Below are 23,726 nucleotides of genomic sequence, written 5' to 3'. Positions count from 1 at the left end.
ATTCAGATCCCCTACCCCTCCTTTACCAGTTTAGCCTTTCTGCGGTTTACAGTTATCATATTGTTTTATGTAAGTGAGGTCATGACAATGTGCCAGCAATCTGGGTCCCATGCCAGTGACCTTCGCCAACTCACTGGATAATTACCATATCACATACTGCCTGCTATATCTTCAGTATCATGCCGGCCGGCATTAGCTATCGACCTCCCTCTTAATCCTTTCAGTTCAAACCAGAAGATTTACACAAACGAAAATACTTCAACATGCTGCTAGGCATTGCTTCTGGCCCAGTGAGCTTACAGTCTGCCATCTCACATTACATGAAATAGGGCATATGTGTTATTGTGAGGATCTCAGTCAGTTTCAGCAGCACTAGTCTCATTTATCCAGACTTATTCATTCTGTTCTCATGGACTGACTGCAATGGTACTACATATATACAGCACTCCCTATCACAGATTGGACATTAACCCGTCACAGCAAGCTCAGCCACTAATTGCAATATGGACCATCACAGCAATCAGTCACCGGTCACAGAATGAACATCATAGCAGTCAGTCACCGGTCACAATATGGACCACCACAGCAATCAGTCACCGGTCACAATATGGACCACCACAGCAATCAGTCACCGGTCACTGAATGAACCATCATAGCAATCAGTCACAATATGGACCATTATAGAAAACAGTCACTGGTCACAAAATGGACCATCATAGCAATCAGTCACTGGTCACAATACGGACCATCATAGCAATCAGTCACTGGTCACAATATGGACCATCATAGCAATCAGTCACTGATCACAATATGGACCATCATAGCAATCAGTCACTGGTCACAGAATGAACATCATAGCAGTCAGTCACCGGTCACAATATGGACCACAACAGCAATCAGTCACCGGTCACAATATGGACCATCATAGCAATCAGTCACTGGTCACAATATGGACCATCATAGCAATCAGTCACTGGTCACAATATGGACCACCATTTCAGTCACTGGTCACAATATGGACCACCATTTCAGTCACTGGTCACAATATGGACCATCATAGCAATCAGTCACCGGTCACAATATGGACCACCACAGCAATCAGTCACCGGTCACTGAATGAACCATCATAGCAATCAGTCACAATATGGACCATTATAGAAAACAGTCACTGTTCACAAAATGGACCATCATAGCAATCAGTCACTGGTCACAATATGGACCATCATAGCAATCAGTCACTGGTCACAATACGGACCATCATAGCAATCAGTCACTGGTCACAATATGGACCATCATAGCAATCAGTCACTGATCACAATATGGACCATCATAGCAATCAGTCACTGGTCACAGAATGAACATCATAGCAGTCAGTCACCGGTCACAATATGGACCACAACAGCAATCAGTCACCGGTCACAATATGGACCACCACAGCAATCAGTCACCGGTCACAATATGGACCATCATAGCAATCAGTCACTGGTCACAATATGGACCATCATAGCAATCAGTCACTGGTCACAATATGGACCACCATTTCAGTCACTGGTCACAATATGGACCATCATAGCAAACAGTCACCAGTCACAATATAGACCATTATAACAGACAGTCACTGGTCACATAATTGAGCTATTATAACAGATAGTCAATGGTCACAGGATGGATGATCATATCAGATAGTGAGCTATCATAGCAAATGGTCACAGAATGGTCCATCATATTATGTGACTGGTCACAGAATGGATCATTATACCAGATTGTCACTGGTCACAGAATGGGCTATCATAGCAAATAGTCACTGGTCACAGAATGGGCTATCATAGCAAATAGTCACTGGTCACAGAATGGATCATCATATCAGATAGTCACTGGATGAGTTGTCCCAATAAAATACAATGTAATTACGGTTTGTTCTCTCATTTCTCGCACAGTATAATATTCCTTATGTTATAAACACAGCATTCAGCCTTTTGTTATCTTTTACTATAAACTTACACAGATGTATGTACAGGGTGCAAAGCAATACATCTTCCAAATTCTTCCAATCTAGCAATTGTAGCCTGACATTTATTTAGTGAATAAGTCCCACCAGTAGTGAGTATTTTTGGATGTCTATAAATGTAGTTTATGGAGACCACGCCATGAATGCTTCCACAAGAACAAGCTCACAGACTGCATCTATCTCCATGTCTTGTCTGCCTTGAAGGATGCTCCTAACTACAACTCCCAACTGCTGGCTGGCTGAGCATGATAGCAACTGAAGTCCACAAATGTGATTGGGAGAACAGACATCCCAGTTACATATCCATGTCTTTACCACGGCATAGGATGACCATAACTAAACCCAGCCACCCAACAAAGATTGCCACAAGTAGAAATCACCCTGCACAGATTCTAATGCAGGCTACTGGAACAACGTCACCCACCTATCCACTTTCTTTACAGGCTGCCCACACCACCTACACCAGACATCAGTGAGGGCAGAAAGTAACCCGTGCCACCTACCTAGAGCTCAGTGAGGGCAGTAGAACCCATGCAACCCTACCTAGATCTCATCAAGGGTTCCATAACACACAAATGTCATTGCAGTTTGCACTAATACCACTCTGCCCAAATGTCAATACAGACTGCAGAACCCATTCCACACAGAACAGAGCACATTGCAGGTTGCATATATTTCATGCCATCCTACCCAGATCACAGGCAGCTACACAGAAACCAGCTAGACATGATCCATGCCACTTATCCATGAAAACCATCCACCCAAGACCCATGCCACCTTGCAACATGTCCTATGTCAGCCTGCACACTGAGCCCATGACACCCAACTAGCCCCCATGCCAGGGTCATTCTATGCCAGAACACCGAGTGTAAAGGATTTCCCTGTATTTACCTGTATCCATTCGGTTATTTCCTCTCCCTGCTATTTAAGTGACTTTGAAGTATTCGTTTTATTTCTGTGTTCGGGACATTAATTCGTTCTACCGAACGGAGACCATCCTGGGTAGCAATCAGAACTTAGAACACCAAGTAACCACACGAAAACCACAAAGTAATTGAGTGCTCCTAGGTGGCCACCATTCGGCATACGAACACGTGGCGAGAACAAAGGATGGCGGCCATCTTAAATCTCCCGAACGCGGCCAGCGGGACTTACTCGTCGATTGCCTGGAACCGTTTTCGGCATGGCAATCACACGAACACCCGGTCTTTATGGAAGTACCGTCTGACCTATTTCCACTCACAGTATCAGACAGGCGTTCGGAAGTTCCAATCAACCGAACGAGGGGAGCATTCTCATGTAACCAGATGCAGTATAACTATGGTGGTTTTCGTGTAATTCTGCACGAACGGAGACCGGCTCTTGCTACCAATTTCATGGAACTCTAAATCGGATACAACCACATGGCGAGCCGGTCAAACATCCACACAATGCGACACGGAAACTACCGAACGGATTTTCGTGCAACTTGGGTATGTTACTCCCAGTATCTTCAGCTACCCAGGGATGTGGTTTTTATATGCATGTGTCATGTAGAAAGTATATTTCCAAAAATTTTGAAAATTGTTAATGTTTCTGGCCAGCAGATAATGGAGTTTAGTATGTTGCTGAAACTCAATTATCTAGCCTGGCCCAGAGGAGGAGCTTGTACTGTATAAATTGAATGCCTGTTGCTTCCAGTAAATCAGTCGCTTTGGTTCATTTGTGGATTATTTGGCGATACCAGCGTTTTTTTACCCTGTGGATTATTGTTGTTATTCTGCTATTGGGAAAAAGGGAATACTAGACGGTAATAGAAATCACCATCATCACACTGAACAAATGCCATCCTATAACCTATACAAGCACACTAAGGACATGCCATCCTATACCATCACAATGAGCCCATGCCATTCTATACCAGGACACTGAGCCCATACCATACTATACCCTATACCAGCACACTGAGCCCCATACCATCCTATACCCTATACCAGCACACTAAGCCCATACTATCCTAAACCAGCACACTGAGCCCATACCATCCTATACCCTATACCAGCCCATTGAGCCCCATACCATCCTATACCAGCACACTGAGCCCATACCATCCTATACCCTATACCAGCACACTGAGCCCATACCATCCTATACCCTATACCAGCACACTGAGCCCCATACCATCCTATACCAGCACACTGAGCCCATACCATCCTATACCCTATACTAGCACACTGAGCCCATACCATCCTATACCCTATACCAACACACTGAGCCCATGCCATCCTATACCCTATACCAGCACACTGAGCCCCATACCATCCTATACCCTATACCAGCACACTGAGCCCATACCATCCTATACCAACACACTGAGCCCATACCATCCTATACCCTATACCAACACACTGAGCCCATACCATCCTATACCCTATACCAACACACTGAGCCCATACCATCCTATACCCTATACCAACACACTGAGCCCATACCATCCTATACCTTATACCAACACACTGAGCCCATACCATCCTATACCCTATACCAACACACTGAGCCCATACCATCCTATACCCTATACCAACAAACTGAGCCCATACCATCCTATACCAGCACACTGAGCCCCATACCATCCTATACCCTATACCAATACACTGAGCCCATACCATCCTATACCCTATACCAACACACTGAGCCCATACCATCCTATACCCTATACCAACACACTGAGCCCATACCATCCTATACCCTATACCAACACACTGAGCCCATACCATCCTATACCTTATACCAACACACTGAGCCCATACCATCCTATACCCTATACCAACACACTGAGCCCATACCATCCTATACCCTATACCAACAAACTGAGCCCATACCATCCTATACCAGCACACTGAGCCCCATACCATCCTATACCCTATACCAATACACTGAGCCCATACCATCCTATACCCTATACCAACACACTGAGCCCATACCATCCTATACCCTATACCAACACACTGAGCCCATACCATCCTATACCCTATACCAACACACTGAGCCCATACCATCCTATACCTTATACCAACACACTGAGCCCATACCATCCTATACCCTATACCAACACACTGAGCCCATACCATCCTATACCCTATACCAACAAACTGAGCCCATACCATCCTATACCAGCACACTGAGCCCCATACCATCCTATACCCTATACCAATACACTGAGCCCATACCATCCTATACCCTATACCAACACACTGAGCCCATACCATCCTATACCCTATACCAACACACTGAGCCCATACCATCCTATACCCTATACCAACACACTGAGCCCATACCATCCTATACCCTATACCAACACACTGAGCCCATACCATCCTATACCAGCACACTGAGCCCATACCATCGTATACCCTATACCAGCACACTGAGCCCATACCATCCTATACCCTATACCAACACACTGAGCCCATACCATCCTATACCCTGTACCAGCACACTGAGCCCATACCATCCTATACCCTATACCAGTACACTGAGCCCCATAACATCCTATACCCTGTACCAACACACTGAGCCCCATACCATCCTATACCCTATACCAACACACTGAGCCCCATACCATCCTATACCAGCACACTGAGCCAATACCATCCTATACCCTATACCAGCACACTGAGACCATACCATCCTATACCCTATACCAGCACACTGAGCCCATACCATCCTATACCCTATACCAACACACTGAGCCCATACCATATACTATACCAGCACACTGAGCCCATACCATCCTATACCCTATACCAGTACACTGAGCCCCATACCATCCTATACCCTGTACCAACACACTGAGCCCCATACCATCCTATACCCTATACCAACACACTGAGCCCCATACCATCCTATACCAGCCCACTGAGCCCATACCATCCTATACCCTATACCAGCACACTGAACCCATACCATCCTATACCCTATACCAGCACACTGAGCCCATACCATCCTATACCAACACACTGAGCCCATACCATCCTATACCAACACACTGAGCCCATACCATCCTATACCCTATACCAGCACACTGAGCCCATACCATCCTATACCAGCACATGAGCCCCATACCATCCTATACCAACACACTGAGCCCATACCATCCTATACCCTATACCAACACACTGAGCCCATACCATCCTATAACCTATACCAACACACTGAGCCCCTACCATCCTATACCAGCACATGAGCCCCATACCATCCTATACCCTATACCAACACACTGAGCCCATACCATCCTATACCCTATACCAACACACTGAGCCCATACCATCCTATGCCCTATACCAACACACTGAGCCCATACCATCCTATACCCTATACCAACACACTGAGCCCATACCATCCTATACCAGCACACTGAGCCCATACCATCGTATACCCTATACCAGCACACTGAGCCCATACCATCCTATACCCTATACCAACACACTGAGCCCATACCATCCTATACCCTGTACCAGCACACTGAGCCCATACCATCCTATACCCTATACCAGTACACTGAGCCCCATAACATCCTATACCCTGTACCAACACACTGAGCCCCATACCATCCTATACCCTATACCAACACACTGAGCCCCATACCATCCTATACCAGCACACTGAGCCAATACCATCCTATACCCTATACCAGCACACTGAGACCATACCATCCTATACCCTATACCAGCACACTGAGCCCATACCATCCTATACCCTATACCAACACACTGAGCCCATACCATCCTATACCCTATACCAGCACACTGAGCCCATACCATCCTATACCCTATACCAGTACACTGAGCCCCATACCATCCTATACCCTGTACCAACACACTGAGCCCCATACCATCCTATACCCTATACCAACACACTGAGCCCCATACCATCCTATACCAGCCCACTGAGCCCATACCATCCTATACCCTATACCAGCACACTGAACCCATACCATCCTATACCCTATACCAGCACACTGAGCCCATACCATCCTATACCAACACACTGAGCCCATACCATCCTATACCAACACACTGAGCCCATACCATCCTATACCCTATACCAGCACACTGAGCCCATACCATCCTATACCAGCACATGAGCCCCATACCATCCTATACCAACACACTGAGCCCATACCATCCTATACCAGCACGAGCCCCATACCATCCTATACCAACACACTGAGCCCATACCATCCTATAACCTATACCAACACACTGAGCCCATACCATCCTATTCCAACACACTGAGCCCATACCATCCTATACCAACACACTGAGCCCATACCATCCTATACCAACACACTGAGCCCTTACCATCCTATACCCTATACCAACACACTGAGCCCATACCATCCTATACCAACACACTGAGCCCATACCATCCTATAACCTATACCAACACACTGAGCCCCTACCATCCTATACCAGCACATGAGCCCCATACCATCCTATACCCTATACCAACACACTGAGCCCATACCATCCTATACCCTATACCAACACACTGAGCCCATACCATCCTATACCCTATACCAACACACTGAGCCCATACCATCCTATTCCAACACACTGAGCCCATACCATCCTATACCAACACACTGAGCCCATACCATCCTATACCCTATACCAGCACACTGAGCCCATACCATCCTATACCAACACACTGAGCCCATACCATCCTATACCAGCACACTGAGCCCATACCATCCTATACCAACACACTGAGCCCATACCATCCTATACCAACACACTGAGCCCCATACCAACCTATACCAACACACTGAGCCCCATACCATCCTATACCAACACACTGAGCCCATACCATCCTATACCAACACACTGAGCCCATACCATCCTATACCCTATACCAGCACACTGAGCCCATACCATCCTATACCAACACACTGAGCCCCATACCATCCTATACCCTATACCAACACACTGAGCCCATACCATCCTATACCAACACACTGAGCCCATACCATCCTATACCCTATACCAACACACTGAGCCCATACCATCCTATACCAACACACTGAGCCCATACCATCCTATACCCTATACCAGCACACTGAGCCCATACCATCCTATACCAACACACTGAGCCCCATACCATCCTATACCCTATACCAACACACTCAGCCCATACCATCCTATACCAACACACTGAGCCCATACCATCCTATACCCTATACCAGCACACTGAGCCCATACCATCCTATACCAACACACTGAGCCCATACCATCCTATACCCTATACCAGCACACTGAGCCCATACCATCCTATACCCTATACCAACACACTGAGCCCATACCATCCTATACCCTATACCAGCACACTGAGCCCATACCATCCTATACCCTATACCAGCACACTGAGCCCATACCATCCTATACCAACACACTGAGCCCATACCATCCTATACCCTATACCAGCACACTGAGCCCATACCATCCTATACCCTATACCAACACACTGAGCCCATACCATCCTATACCAGCACACTGAGCCCATACCATCCTATACCCTATACCAGCACACTGAGCCCATACCATCCTATACCAGCACACTGAGCCCATACCATCCTATACCAACACACTGAGCCCATACCATCCTATACCAACACACTGAGCCCATACCATCCTATACCAGCACACTGAGCCCATACCATCCTATACCAACACACTGAGCCCATACCATCCTATACCAACACACTGAGCCCATACCATCCTATACCCTATACCAGCACACTGAGCCCAGCGCTGCCCACACTCACGCGATCCTGAAGAAGGGTTTCTCGGTTCGGGCCATCACACAGTGAGGGAGCCGGCGTTGGACAAGCACCAGGAACCCCAGACAGCAGCACAGACAGCACAGAGCGAGCACCCCGAGAGAGACAGCGAACATGACCCCGCCCACAGGTAGCACACCACGCCCCTCTAGTGGGGTTATAAGAGGAATGAACGCGCCTCCAATGTATACCACGCCCCTCTACCGGGCAATGAAGGTACTGGCCACGCCTCCATGTACTATACACCACTCATAAACCACGCCCCGAGCTAACATACATTCACATCAGCCGGAGCGGACACCCTGTAGCCGCGCCCACTGCCCGCACACCCCACGGTCATCTGCATAAACCACGCCTCTCTCTTCAGCAGCCTCTCCAGCAGCCAGAGAAGCAGAAAGCTCGCCACCGTGCGCTCAGTTAGTGGAACTGCGCCACCGTGCGGTGAATATGGAGTACTGCAGATTCATTAACCAAAGTGGAAATTAATCTCATTATCCAGTCATGGGAGAAAGAAAGTACACCCCCTGTGAACTCTATGGTTTATCAGGATATAATAAACACATTATCCAGTCATGGGAGAAAGTACACCCCCTGTGAACTCTATGGTTTATCAGCATATAATAAACTCATTATCCAGTCATGGGAATAAGAAAGTACACCCCCTGTGAACTCTATGGTTTATCAGGATATAATAAACTCATTATCCAGTCATGGGAGAAAGAAAGTACACCCTCTGTGAACTCTATGGTTTATCAGGATATAATAAACTCATTATCCAGTCATGGGAGAAAGAAAGTACACCCCCTGTGAACTCTATGGATTATCAGGATATAATAAACTCATTATCCAGTCATGGGAGAAAGAAAGTACACCCTCTGTGAACTCCATGGTTTATCAGCATATAATAAACTCATTATCCAGTCATGGGAATAAGAAAGTACACCCCCTGTGAACTCTATGGTTTATCAGGATATAATAAACTCATTATCCAGTCATGGGAGAAAGAAAGTACACCCTCTGTGAACTCTATGGTTTATCAGGATATAATAAACTCATTATCCAGTCATGGGAGAAAGAAAGTACACCCCCTGTGAACTCTATGGATTATCAGGATATAATAAACTCATTATCCAGTCATGGGAGAAAGAAAGTACACCCCCTGTGAACTCTATGGTTTATCAGGATATAATAAACACATTATCCAGTCATGGGAGAAAGAAAGTACACCCCCTGTGAACTCTATGTTTATCAGGATATAATAAACTCATTATCCAGTCATGGGAGAAAGAAAGTACACCCTCTGTGAACTCTATGGTTTATCAGGATATAATAAACTCATTATCCAGTCATGGGAGAAAGAAAGTACACCCTCTGTGAACTCTATGGTTTATCAGGAAATAATAAACTCATTATCCAGTCATGGGAGAAAGAAAGTACACCCCCTGTGAACTCTATGGTTTATCAGGATATAATAAACTCATTATCCAGTCATGGGAGAAAGAAAGTACACCCCCTGTGAACTCTATGGTTTATCAGGATATAATAAACTCATTATACAGTCATGGGAGAAAGAAAGTACACCCCCTGTGAACTCTATGGTTTATCAGGATATAATAAACTCATTATCCTGTCATGGGAGAAAGAAAGTACACCCCCTGTGAACTCCATGGTTTATCAGGATATAATAAACTCATTATACAGTCATGGGAGAAAGAAAGTACACCCCCTGTGAACTCTATGTTTATCAGCATATAATAAACTCATTATCCAGTCATGGGAATAAGAAAGTACACCCCCTGTGAACTCTATGGTTTATCAGGATATAATAAACTCATTATCCAGTCATGGGAGAAAGAAAGTACACCCCCTGTGAACTCTATGGTTTATCAGCATATAATAAACTCATTATCCAGTCATGGGAGAAAGAAAGTACACCCCCTGTGAACTCTATGGTTTATCAGGATATAATAAACACATTATCCAGTCATGGGAGAAAGAAAGTACACCCCCTGTGAACTCTATGGTTTATCAGCATATAATAAACTCATTATCCAGTCATGGGAGAAAGAAAGTACACCCTCTGTGAACTATATGGTTTATCAGGATATAATAAACTCATTATCCAGTCATGGGAGAAAGAAAGTACACCCCCTGTGAACTCTATGGTTTATCAGGATATAATAAACTCATTATCCAGTCATGGGAGAAAGAAAGTACACCCCCTGTGAACTCTATGGTTTATCAGGATATAATAAACTCATTATCCAGTCATGGGAGAAAGAAAGTACACCCCCTGTGAACTCTATGGTTTATCAGGATATAATAAACTCATTATCCAGTCATGGGAATAAGAAAGTACACCCTCTGTGAACTCTATGGTTTATCAGGATATAATAAACTCATTATCCAGTCATGGGAGAAAGAAAGTACACCTCCTGTGAACTCTATGGTTTATCAGGATATAATAAATTCATTATCCTGTCATGGGAGAAAGAAAGTACACCCCCTGTGAACTCTATGGTTTATCAGGATATAATAAACTCATTATCCTGTCATGGGAGAAAGAAAGTACACCCCCTGTGAACTCTATGGGTTATCAGGATATAATAAACTCATTATCCAGTCATGGGAATAAGAAAGTACACCCCCTTTGAACTCTATGGTTTATCAGGATATAATAAACTCATTATCCTGTCATGGGAGAAAGAAAGTACACCCCCTGTGAACTCTATGTTTATCAGGATATAATAAACTCATTATCCAGTCATGGGAGAAAGAAAGTACACCCTCTGTGAACTCTATGGTTTATCAGGATATAATAAACACATTATCCAGTCATGGGAGAAAGTACACCCCCTGTGAACTCTATGGTTTATCAGGATATAATAAACTCATTATCCAGTCATGGGAGAAAGAAAGTACACCCTCTGTGAACTCCATGGTTTATCAGGATATAATAAACTCATTATCCAGTCATGGGAGAAAGAAAGTACACCCCCTGTGAACTCTATGGTTTATCAGGATATAATAAACACATTATCCAGTCATGGGAGAAAGAAAGTACACCCCCTGTGAACTCTATGTTTATCAGGATATAATAAACTCATTATCCAGTCATGGGAGAAAGAAAGTACACCCCCTGTGAACTCTATGGTTTATAAGGATATAATAAACTCATTATCCTGTCATGGGAGAAAGAAAGTACACCCCCTGTGAACTCCATGGTTTATCAGGATATAATAAACTCATTATCCTGTCATGGGAGAAAGAAAGTACACCCCCTGTGAACTCCATGGTTTATCAGGATATAATAAACTCATTATCCTGTCATGGGAGAAAGAAAGTACACCCCCTGTGAACTCCATGGTTTATCAGGATATAATAAACTCATTATACAGTCATGGGAGAAAGAAAGTACACCCCATGTGAACTCTATGTTTATCAGCATATAATAAACTCATTATCCAGTCATGGGAATAAGAAAGTACACCCCCTGTGAACTCTATGGTTTATCAGGATATAATAAACTCATTATCCAGTCATGGGAGAAAGAAAGTACACCCTCTGTGAACTCCATGGTTTATCAGGATATAATAAACTCATTATCCAGTCATGGGAGAAAGAAAGTACACCCCCTGTGAACTCTATGGTTTATCAGGATATAATAAACACATTATCCAGTCATGGGAGAAAGAAAGTACACCCCCTGTGAACTCTATGTTTATCAGGATATAATAAACTCATTATCCAGTCATGGGAGAAAGAAAGTACACCCCCTGTGAACTCTATGGTTTATCAGGATATAATAAACTCATTATACAGTCATGGGAGAAAGAAAGTACACCCCCTGTGAACTCTATGGTTTATAAGGATATAATAAACTCATTATCCTGTCATGGGAGAAAGAAAGTACACCCCCTGTGAACTCCATGGTTTATCAGGATATAATAAACTCATTATACAGTCATGGGAGAAAGAAAGTACACCCCCTGTGAACTCTATGTTTATCAGCATATAATAAACTCATTATCCAGTCATGGGAATAAGAAAGTACACCCCCTGTGAACTCTATGGTTTATCAGGATATAATAAACTCATTATCCAGTCATGGGAGAAAGAAAGTACACCCCCTGTGAACTCTATGGTTTATCAGCATATAATAAACTCATTATCCAGTCATGGGAGAAAGAAAGTACACCCCCTGTGAACTCTATGGTTTATCAGGATATAATAAACACATTATTCAGTCATGGGAGAAAGAAAGTACACCCCCTGTGAACTCTATGGTTTATCAGCATATAAGAAACTCATTATCCAGTCATGGGAGAAAGAAAGTACACCCTCTGTGAACTATATGGTTTATCAGGATATAATAAACTCATTATCCAGTCATGGGAGAAAGAAAGTACACCCCCTGTGAACTCTATGGTTTATCAGGATATAATAAACTCATTATCCAGTCATGGGAGAAAGAAAGTACACCCCCTGTGAACTCTATGGTTTATCAGGATATAATAAACTCATTATCCAGTCATGGGAGAAAGAAAGTACACCCCCTGTGAACTCTATGGTTTATCAGGATATAATAAACTCATTATCCAGTCATGGGAATAAGAAAGTACACCCTCTGTGAACTCTATGGTTTATCAGGATATAATAAACTCATTATCCAGTCATGGGAGAAAGAAAGTACACCTCCTGTGAACTCTATGGTTTATCAGGATATAATAAATTCATTATCCTGTCATGGGAGAAAGAAAGTACACCCCCTGTGAACTCTATGGTTTATCAGGATATAATAAACTCATTATCCTGTCATGGGAGAAAGAAAGTACACCCCCTGTGAACTCTATGGGTTATCAGGATATAATAAACTCATTATCCAGTCATGGGAATAAGAAAGTACACCCCCTTTGAACTCTATGGTTTATCAGGATATAATAAACTCATTATCCAGTCATGGGAGAAAGAAAGTACACCCCCTGTGAACTCTATGTTTATCAGGATATAATAAACTCATTATCCTGTCATGGGAGAAAGAAAGTACACCCTCTGTGAACTCTATGGTTAATCAGGATATAATAAACTCATTATCCAGTCATGGGAGAAAGAAAGTACACCCCCTGTGAACTCTATGTTTATCAGGATATAATAAACTCATTATCCAGTCATGGGAGAAAGAAAGTACACCCCCTGTGAACTCTATGTTTATCAGGATATAATAAACTCATTATCCAGTCATGGGAGAAAGAAAGAACACCCTCTGTGAACTCTATGGTTTATCAGGATATAATAAACTCATTATACAGTCATGGGAGAAAGAAAGTACACCCCCTGTGAACTCCATGGTTTATCAGGATATAATAAACTCATTATCCAGTCATGGGAATAAGAAAGTACACCCTCTGTGAACTCTATGGTTTATCAGGATATAATAAACTCATTATCCAGTCATGGGAGAAAGAAAGTACACCCCCTGTGAACTCTATGGTTTATCAGGATATAATAAACTCATTATCCTGTCATGGGAGAAAGAAAGTACACCCCCTGTGAACTCTATGGTTTATCAGGATATAATAAACTCATTATCCTGTCATGGGAGAAAGAAAGTACACCCCCTGTGAACTCTATGGGTTATCAGGATATAATAAACTCATTATCCAGTCATGGGAATAAGAAAGTACACCCCCTTTGAACTCTGTGGTTTATCAGGATATAATAAACTCATTATCCTGTCATGGGAGAAAGAAAGTACACCCCCTGTGAACTCTATGGGTTATCAGGATATAATAAACTCATTATCCTGTCATGGGAGAAAGAAAGTACACCCTCTGTGAACTCTATGGTTAATCAGGATATAATAAACTCATTATCCAGTCATGGGAGAAAGAAAGTACACCCCCTGTGAACTCTATGTTTATCAGGATATAATAAACTCATTATCCAGTCATGGGAGAAAGAAAGTACACCCCCTGTGAACTCTATGGTTTATCAGGATATAATAATCGTCTGTTCCTTAGCATGCCTTAACCCCTTAACACCGCAGCCAAATGTACAAGTTGTGAACGAAACAAAACGTAAACAAAACCTGGCATTTGCGCTATATGTCTGTCCAACCGTAATTCACCTCTTTCATATTAAATGCACCCCCCCTTATTATATATCATTTTATTCAGGGGAAACAGGGCTTTCATTTAATATCAAATATTTAGCTATGAAACATAATTTAATATGAAAAAAATGGGAGAAAATAAGATTTTTTTTGATTTTTTTCGTTCTTCATGACATTTTAACTGTCAATGTCATAATACTGTTTGCGTTTACTGCAATAAAATACACATATTTGTATTCAGCAAAGTCTCACGTGTAAAACAGTACCCCCTATGTACAGGTTTTATGGTGTTTTGGGAAGTTACAGGGTCAAATATAGCGTGTTACATTTGAAATTGAAATTCGCCAGATTGGTTACGTTGCCTTTGAGACTGTATAGTAGCCCAGGAAATAAATTTACACCCATAATGGCATACCATTTGCAATAGTAGACGACCCAAGGTATTGCAAATAAGCGATGTCCAGTCTTTTTTAGTAGCCATTTGGTCACAAACACTGGCCAAAGTTAGCGTTTGTATTTGTTTGTGTGTGAAAAATGCAAAAAACGCCAATTTTGGCCAGTGTTTGTGACTAAGTGGCTACTAAAAAAGACTGGACATACCCCATTTGCAATACCTTTGGTTGTCTACTATTGCAAATGGTATGCCATCATAGGGGTAATTTTCATTCTTGGGCTACCATAGGGTCATAAAGGCAACGTAAGCAATCTGGCGAATTTTAATGTGAAAAAAATTAAACACAAGCCTTATATTTGACGCTGTAATTTTTGAAAACACCATAAAACCTGTACATGAGGGGTACTGTTGTACTCAGGAGACTTCGCTGAACACAAATATTTGTGTTTCAAAACAGTAAAAAGTATTGCAGCAATAATATCGTCCCTGTAAGTGCTGTTTGTGCGTGAAAAATGCAAAAACCGTCACTTTTACTGGCGATATCATGGTTGTAATACATTTTACTGTTTTGAAACACTAATATTTGTGTTCAGCGAAGTCTCCCGAGTAAAACAGTAACCCCCATGTACAGGTTTTATGGTGTCTTGGAAAGTTATAGGGTTAAATATAGTGCTAGCAAATTAAATTCCCTATACTTTCGGCATGGGTGGTCAGGCAGGTCCCGCTAATTGTAATTAATTAGGATACCTAATTATGTAAAATTATTACATAAATATATGTGTAGAATTAATATATGTATATATATACATATGTGTATATATACGTATATATATATATATTTTTTTTAATATTTTTATTTATATATAGGTATATATAGTGATATATACGTATATATTTATGTATATAGATATATATTATTTCGTTATAAGTGTATTTTGATATAAATATATATATATATTAATATCAGAATACAGTTAGAACGAAATAAAACACATCTATATATTTAATATTTTATTTTTAATTATCTTTTTTATTTAATTTTTTTACGTATTTACATATTAATTTTTTTTATATTATTTATAAATATATATATATAACAATAATTATATATATATTTAATCAGTATCAGTCTACGTGTAATTTGATATTAATATATATATATAATTATATATATATTAATATTAAAATACACCTAGACGGTGTATGTGTATGTGTGTATATGTGTATATATATATACTTAGATCATATATATATAATATATATATATGATCTAAGTATATAATTTATTTATTTTTACACTGTTTTAACATTTTTTTATTTGATTTTCAGCCAGCAGGGGGACCAACTGTCATTACAGTTGGTCCCCCTGCTGGCAATGCAGCAGGCAGCTATACCGGCCATGTGATTGTGAGGTCCTCGCAAGGACCTCACTCTCACATGGCCGGGAGGGCTCCTGGAGGGCGGACGTGCCGCGGGGGGCTCCCTGGGAGTCCCCCGAACCGCGATCGCCGGCGTGGGACCGCCAGCGACCGGGTAAGTTACTAAAAACCGGAGGGCGTACTATTACGTCCGGCGGCGTTTAGAGCCGCTTTTAAAAGGACGTAATAGTACGCCCTCCGGTCTTAAGGGGTTAAAATTAGGTAAATACAACCTGAGATAAACAACATCACGTGACATATTACACTGTCATGATTTAACAAAAATAAATCCAACATGGAGATGCCGTTTGTGAAAATCTAAGTACACTATATGAATCAATAGCTTGTAAAACTACCTTTAGCAGCAATAGCATGAAGTAATCGTTTTCTCTATGACTTTATCGGTCTCTCACATCGATGTGGAGGAATTTTCGCCCACTCTTCTAGCAATAGGGCTTCAGTTCATTGAGGTTTGCTGGCATGTGTTAATGCAGAACTCTCTTAAAGGGAAACTATAGGTACAAAAACAACTTCAGCTTAACCCCTTAAGATCGCAGGGCGTTCTATGCCGTCCTTATTTATATGGCTCTAAACGCCGCAGGGCGGCATAGAACGCCCTGCAATCTTTTCTACTTACCCGGTCGCCGGCGATCCAACGCCGGCGATCGCGGTATGGGGACTTACCTGGGAGCCCAGGGAGTCCCCCTCCGTCCTCTTCAGCCTCCCTGGGCCATGGGATCGCGAGGTCCTTGCGAGGACCCCGCGATCACATGGACGGCATAGCCGTCCATGTTAATGCCAGCAGGGGGAGTGCCTGTAATGACAGGTACTCCCCCTGCTGCCTGAAAATAAAATAAAATACGGTAAGTTAACCCCTTAAGGACCGGCCTGTTTTTGCGATGTTTGTACGTTAAGGACCAGAGCAATTTTAACACTTTTGTGGTGTTTGTGTTTAGCTGTAATTTTCCACTCTCTCATTTACGGTTCCCATACAAGTTATATATTGTTTTTTTCACGACAAGAAGGGCTTTCTTTACATACCAGTATTTATATTATGTCATATATTGTATTTAAAAAAAATAATAAAATATGGTGAAAAATAAACGTTTTTGGACTTTTACTTGAAAAATCTTTTACTTATCTACAAAAGCTAATGAAAAAAACTGCTAAATAGATTCAAAATTTTGTCCCGAGTTTAAAAACACCCAGTGTTTACATGCTTTATTGCTTTTTTTCGCAAGTTATAGGCCTATAAATACAAGTAGGAAATTGCTGTTTCAATATATATATATTTTAAATGTATCAATAGTGACCTTGTAACACCGTTATCTGTCATAAATCCCCGAAACACACCTAACATGTACATATTTTTTAAAGTAGACAACCCAGGGTATTCAAAATGGGGTATGTCCAGTCTTTTTTAGTAGCCACCTAGTCACAAACACTGGCCAAAGTTAGCATTTATATTTGTTTGTGTGTTAAAAATGCAAAAAACGCTAACTTTGGCCGGTGTTTGTGACTAAGTGGCTACTAAAAAAGGCTGAACATACCCCATTTGCAATACCTAGGGTTGTCTTCTTTTGCAAATGGTATGCCATCATGGGGCTAATTCTCATTCCTTGGCTACCATACGCTCTCAAAGGCAACCTAACCAATCTGACAAATTTCAAAAAAAAAAAAAAAAGTAAAATCAAGCCTTATATTTGACCCTGTAACTTTCACAAACACTATAAAACCTCTACATGTGGGGTACTGTTATACTCAGGAGACTTCGCTGAACACAAATATTAGTGTATCAGAACAGTAAAATATATCACAGCAATAATATCCTCAGTGAAAGAGCTGTTTGTGTGTGAAAAATGCAAAAAACTTCACTTTCACTGACAATATCATCGCTGTGATATGTTTTACTGTTTTGAAACACTAATATTTGTGTTCAGCGAAGTCTCCCGAGTAAAACAGTACCCCCATGTACAGGATTTAGGGTGTCATAGAAAGTTACAGGGTTAAACACAGTGCTAGCAAATTAAATTATCTGGACTTTTGGCCTGGGTTGGCAGGCAGGTCCCTCAAATTGCAATAATTAAAATTACTTAATTAGGTAAAAATATTACATAAATATGCACGTAGAATTTTAATATATATACATATTTATGTATTTGACGTCTACGTGTATATTTATGAAATTATTTATGTAATTATGTATGTGGACATATGTATATTTTGTATTATTTTTATTTATTTATTTATACATAGATATATATATCATTACATTCTAAGTGTATTTTGATATAAATATATATATATCAATATCAAAATACTGTTAGAATAAAATTGAATATATATATATAATTTTTTTTAATTATTAAAAATTATTTTTATTTTTTGTTATTTATTTTTATTAACATATTATTTGTATTTTATAATAATATATATATACCATATATATAGTTATTATATATATTGTATATATTCGTGTGTAATTTAAATATAAGTGTATTTTTATATTAATATACGTATATATAAATATAAAAATAAACTTAGGTGACATTATATATATTATATATATACATATATTATATATAGGTATATATAGATATAATACATGTATATATATCATATATATATACACATATTATTTTTTTTTTTTACACTGATTTCTTTTTTTTTACACTTTATTTTATGATTTTTTTACTTGCAGGGAGACTGCCTATCAGCACAGACAGTCCCCCTGCAGGCAGATACACAGACCCCTATTGCGGTCATGTGATTGAGTGATCACATGGCCGTGGGGTCCTGATCTGCCGAGGGGGGACTGCCCGGGCAGACAGGCAGTCCCCCTGGACCGGGAGGAGAGCTGATCGCCGCCGTGGGACCGACGGCGATCAGGTAAGTTGCCCAAAACCGTTATGACGGTTCAGGACCGTCAGCGGTCCAAACGCACGTTTTACCGCTGACGGTCCTGAACCGTCAGCGGTCCTTAAGGGGTTAAATCAGTGTTAAAAATAAATAATATATACTTAGATCATATATATATTTATTATATATATGATCTAAGTATATATATATATATATACACATATACACACATACACATAAATATACATACACTGTCTACGTTTATTTTAATATTAATATATACATAAATATATATATATATTAATATCAAAATACACGTACAATGATATTGATTAAATATATATATATAATTTTCAAAAGTTACAGAGTTACAGCGTTTCAGTTTTTTCACATTAAAATTCGCCAGGTTGCCTTTGAGACCGTATGGTAGCCCAGGAATGAAAATTACCCCTATGATGGCATAAATAGGGTATGTTCAGTTTTTTTAGTAGCCACTTAGTCACAAACACTGGCCAAAATTTGCGTTCAAATAGTTTTTTGCATTTTCAAATATTAACACTAACCTTGGGTTGTCTACTTTTGCAAATGGTATGCCATAATGGGGGTAATTCTTATTCCTGGGCTACCATATGGTCTCAAAGGCAACGTAACCAATCTGGCGAATTTCAATGTGAAAAAACTGAAATATGTAACACGCTATATTTAACCCTGTACCTTCCCAAAACACCATAAAACCTGTACATAGGGGTACTGTTTTACACGTGAGACATCGCTGAATACAAATATGTGTATTGTATTACAGTAAAAGCAAACAGTATTTTGACATTCACAGTTAAAATGTCACGTAGAACTAAAACATTTTTTAAAATTCTTATTTTCTCCCATTTTTTTTATATTTTTTTCATATTCAATTATGTTGTTCCATACCTAAATATTTGATGTTAAACGAAAGCCCTGTTTCCCCTGAATAAAATGATATATAATAAGTGTGGGTGCATTTAATATGAAAGAGGTGTATTACGGTTGGACAGACATATAGCGCAAATGCCAGGTTTTGTTTACGTTTTGTTTTGATCACAACTTGTACATTTGGCTGCGGTCTTAAGGGGTTAATGAAGCAGTTTTGGTGTATAGATCATACCCTGCAGTCTCACTGCTCAATTCTCTGTCATTTAGGAGGTAATTCACTTTGTATATGTACCCTCGTCACACCTCCCTGCATGTGACTTGCACAGCCTTCCTAAACACTTACTGTAAAGAGTCATTTAGTGTTTCATTGCACAGTCTGTTTAATTTAGAATTTCTTATCACTTGCACTGTAAATAGCTTGCTAGACCCTGCATTAAGCTCCTGTGTGTAACTAAAGTTAATTTTACATAGCAGGAGATAACAACTTCTAAAGTAAGTTACATCTGATTGAAAATGAATCCATTTTTTTCATGCAGGCTGCGTCCGTCACAGTCAGGGAAGGGTGTGACTAGGGCTGTATAAACAGAAACAAACGTGATTTAACTCCTAAATGTCAGAGAATTGAGCTGTGAAACTTCAGAGACATGATCTATACACAAAAACTGATTCATTAAGCTAAAGTTGTTTTGGTTACTATCGTGTCACTTTAACCCCTTAAGGACACATGACATGTGTGACATGTCATGATTCCCTTTTATTCCAGAAGTTTGGTCCTTAAGGGGTTAATGTCCCACCACAGCATTTCAATCAGGTTGAGGTCTGGACTTTGACTGGGCCATTGCAACACATTGTTTATTTGTCTTTCAGCCATTCTGTTGTAGATTTGCTGGTGTGCTTGGGATCATTGTTCTGTTGCATGACTCAATTTTGGTCAAGCTTTAGCTGTCGGACATATAGCCTCACATTTGACTCTATAATACTTTGGTAAACAGAGGAAATTGTGGTCAATTCAATAACTGCACGGTTCCCAGGTCCTGTGGCTGCAAACCAGGCACAAATGATCAGCTCTCCACCATCGTGCTTGACAGTTGGTATGAGGTGTTTGTGCTGATATGCGGTGTTTGAGTTTTGCCAAATGTTGTGCTGTGCTTTATCTCCACTTGGTCCTCGTCTGTCTAAAGGACATTGTTCCAGAAGTCTTGAGCTTTGTTCAGATGCAACTTTGCAAACCTAAGCCGTGCTGCCATGCTCTTTTTATAGAGAAGAGGCTTTCGCCAGCAACCCTTCAATAAAACAAACCATACTTGTCCAGTCTTTTTCTAATTGTACTGTCACAAAGTCTGAGATTTAACTCTTGCAATTTCTCTGAGCGTTGGGGTGAATTTGCTGGGACATCCACTCCTGGGAAGATTGGCAACTGTCTTGAATGTTTTCCACTTTTAAAAAAATCTGTCTCACTGTATAATAATGGCCTTTACATTTTTTGGCAATGGCCTTATAACTCTTCCCAGTCTGATTGGCAGCAGCAATTGCTTCTCTAAGATCATTTCTGATGTCTTTCCTCCTTGGCATTGTGTTAACACACACCTGAATGAGTGGTTTTATTTTATTAAAGGGACACTCCATGCTCCCACATACATTATATGCACTGTGTTGGTTAGGTTATAGTTATACTGGGTGGGTTTATATTATTAAAGGGACACTCCAGGTTCCCACACACTTTAGATGCACTGTGTAGGTTAGGTTACAGTTAGTTATACTGGGTGGGTTTATATTATTAAAGGGACACTCCAGGCTCCCACACACGTTAGATGCACTGTGTAGGTTAGGTTACAGTTATACTGGGTGGGTTTATATTATTAAAGGGAAACTCCAGGCTCCCACACACGTTAGATGCACTGTGTAGGTTAGGTTACAGTTATACTGGGTGGGTTTATATTATTAAAGGGAAACTCCAGGCTCCCACACACGTTAGATGCACTGTGTAGGTTAGGTTACAGTTAGTTATACTGGGTGGGTTTATATAATTAAATGGACACTCCAGGCTCCCACACACGTTAGATGCACTGTGTAGGTTAGGTTACAGTTAGTTATACTGGGTGGGTTTATATTATTAAAGGGACACTCCAGGCTCCCACACACGTTAGGTGCACTGTGTAGGTTAGGTTACAGTTAGTTATACTGGGTGGGTTTATATTATTAAAGGGGCACTCCAGGCTCCCACACACGTTAGATGCACTGTGTAGGTTAGGTTACAGTTAGTTATACTGGGTGGGTTTATATTATTAAAGGGACACTCCAGGCTCCCACACACGTTAGATGCACTGTGTAGGTTAGGTTACAGTTAGTTATACTGGGTGGGTTTATATTATTAAAGGGACACTCCAGGCTCCCACACACGTTAGATGCACTGTGTAGGTTAGGTTACAGTTATACTGGGTGGTTTATATTATTAAAGGGACACTCCAGGCTCCCACACACGTTAGATGCACTGTGTAGGTTAGGTTACAGTTATACTGGGTGGTTTATATTATTAAAGGGACACTCCAGGCTCCCACACACGTTAGATGCACTGTGTAGGTTAGGTTACAGTTAGTTATACTGGGTGGGTTTATATTATTAAAGGGACACTCCAGGCTCCCACACACGTTAGATGCACTGTGTAGGTTAGGTTACAGTTAGTTACACTGGGTGGGTTTATATTATTAAAGGGACACTCCAGGCTCCCACACACATTAGGTGCACTGTGTAGGTTAGGTTACAGTTATACTGGGTGGGTTTATATTATTAAAGGGACACTCCAGGCTCCCACACGTTAGGTCCACTGTGTAGGTTAGGTTACAGTTATACTGGGTGGGTTTATATTATTAAAGGGACACTCCAGGTTCCCACACACGTTAGGTGCACTGTGTAGGTTAGGTTACAGTTATACTGGGTGGGTTTATATTATTAAAGGGACACTCCAGGCTCCCACACACATTAGGTGCACTGTGTAGGTTAGGTTACAGTTATACTGGGTGGGTTTATATTATTAAAGGGACACTCCAGGTTCCCACACACGTTAGGTGCACTGTGTAGGTTAGGTTACAGTTAGTTACACTGGGTGGGTTTATATTATTAAAGGGACACTCCAGGCTCCCACACACGTTAGATGCACTGTGTAGGTTAGGTTACAGTTAGTTATACTGGGTGGGTTTATATTATTA

The 23,726-nt window shown here is 40.9% G+C and overlaps 1 protein-coding gene across 1 annotated transcript in view; it reads right to left on the bottom strand.

The window, feature by feature from the left end:
- PNKD (PNKD metallo-beta-lactamase domain containing) overlaps window positions 1-8,948 on the bottom strand; it is a 72,671-nt gene extending 63,723 nt beyond the window's left edge. The window contains exon 1 of the mRNA XM_063429263.1: window positions 8,814-8,948. Within this exon, the coding sequence (XP_063285333.1) occupies window positions 8,814-8,944 (131 nt within the window). The 5' untranslated portion in view covers window positions 8,945-8,948. The remainder of the gene's footprint in view (window positions 1-8,813) is intronic.
- Window positions 8,949-23,726: the final 14,778 nt, after the last annotated feature.

Source organism: Pelobates fuscus, chromosome 8 (assembly GCF_036172605.1).
Source record: "Pelobates fuscus isolate aPelFus1 chromosome 8, aPelFus1.pri, whole genome shotgun sequence".
Classification (NCBI taxonomy): Eukaryota; Metazoa; Chordata; class Amphibia; order Anura; family Pelobatidae; genus Pelobates; species Pelobates fuscus.
This window is presented reverse-complemented; position numbering and strand designations above follow the sequence as displayed.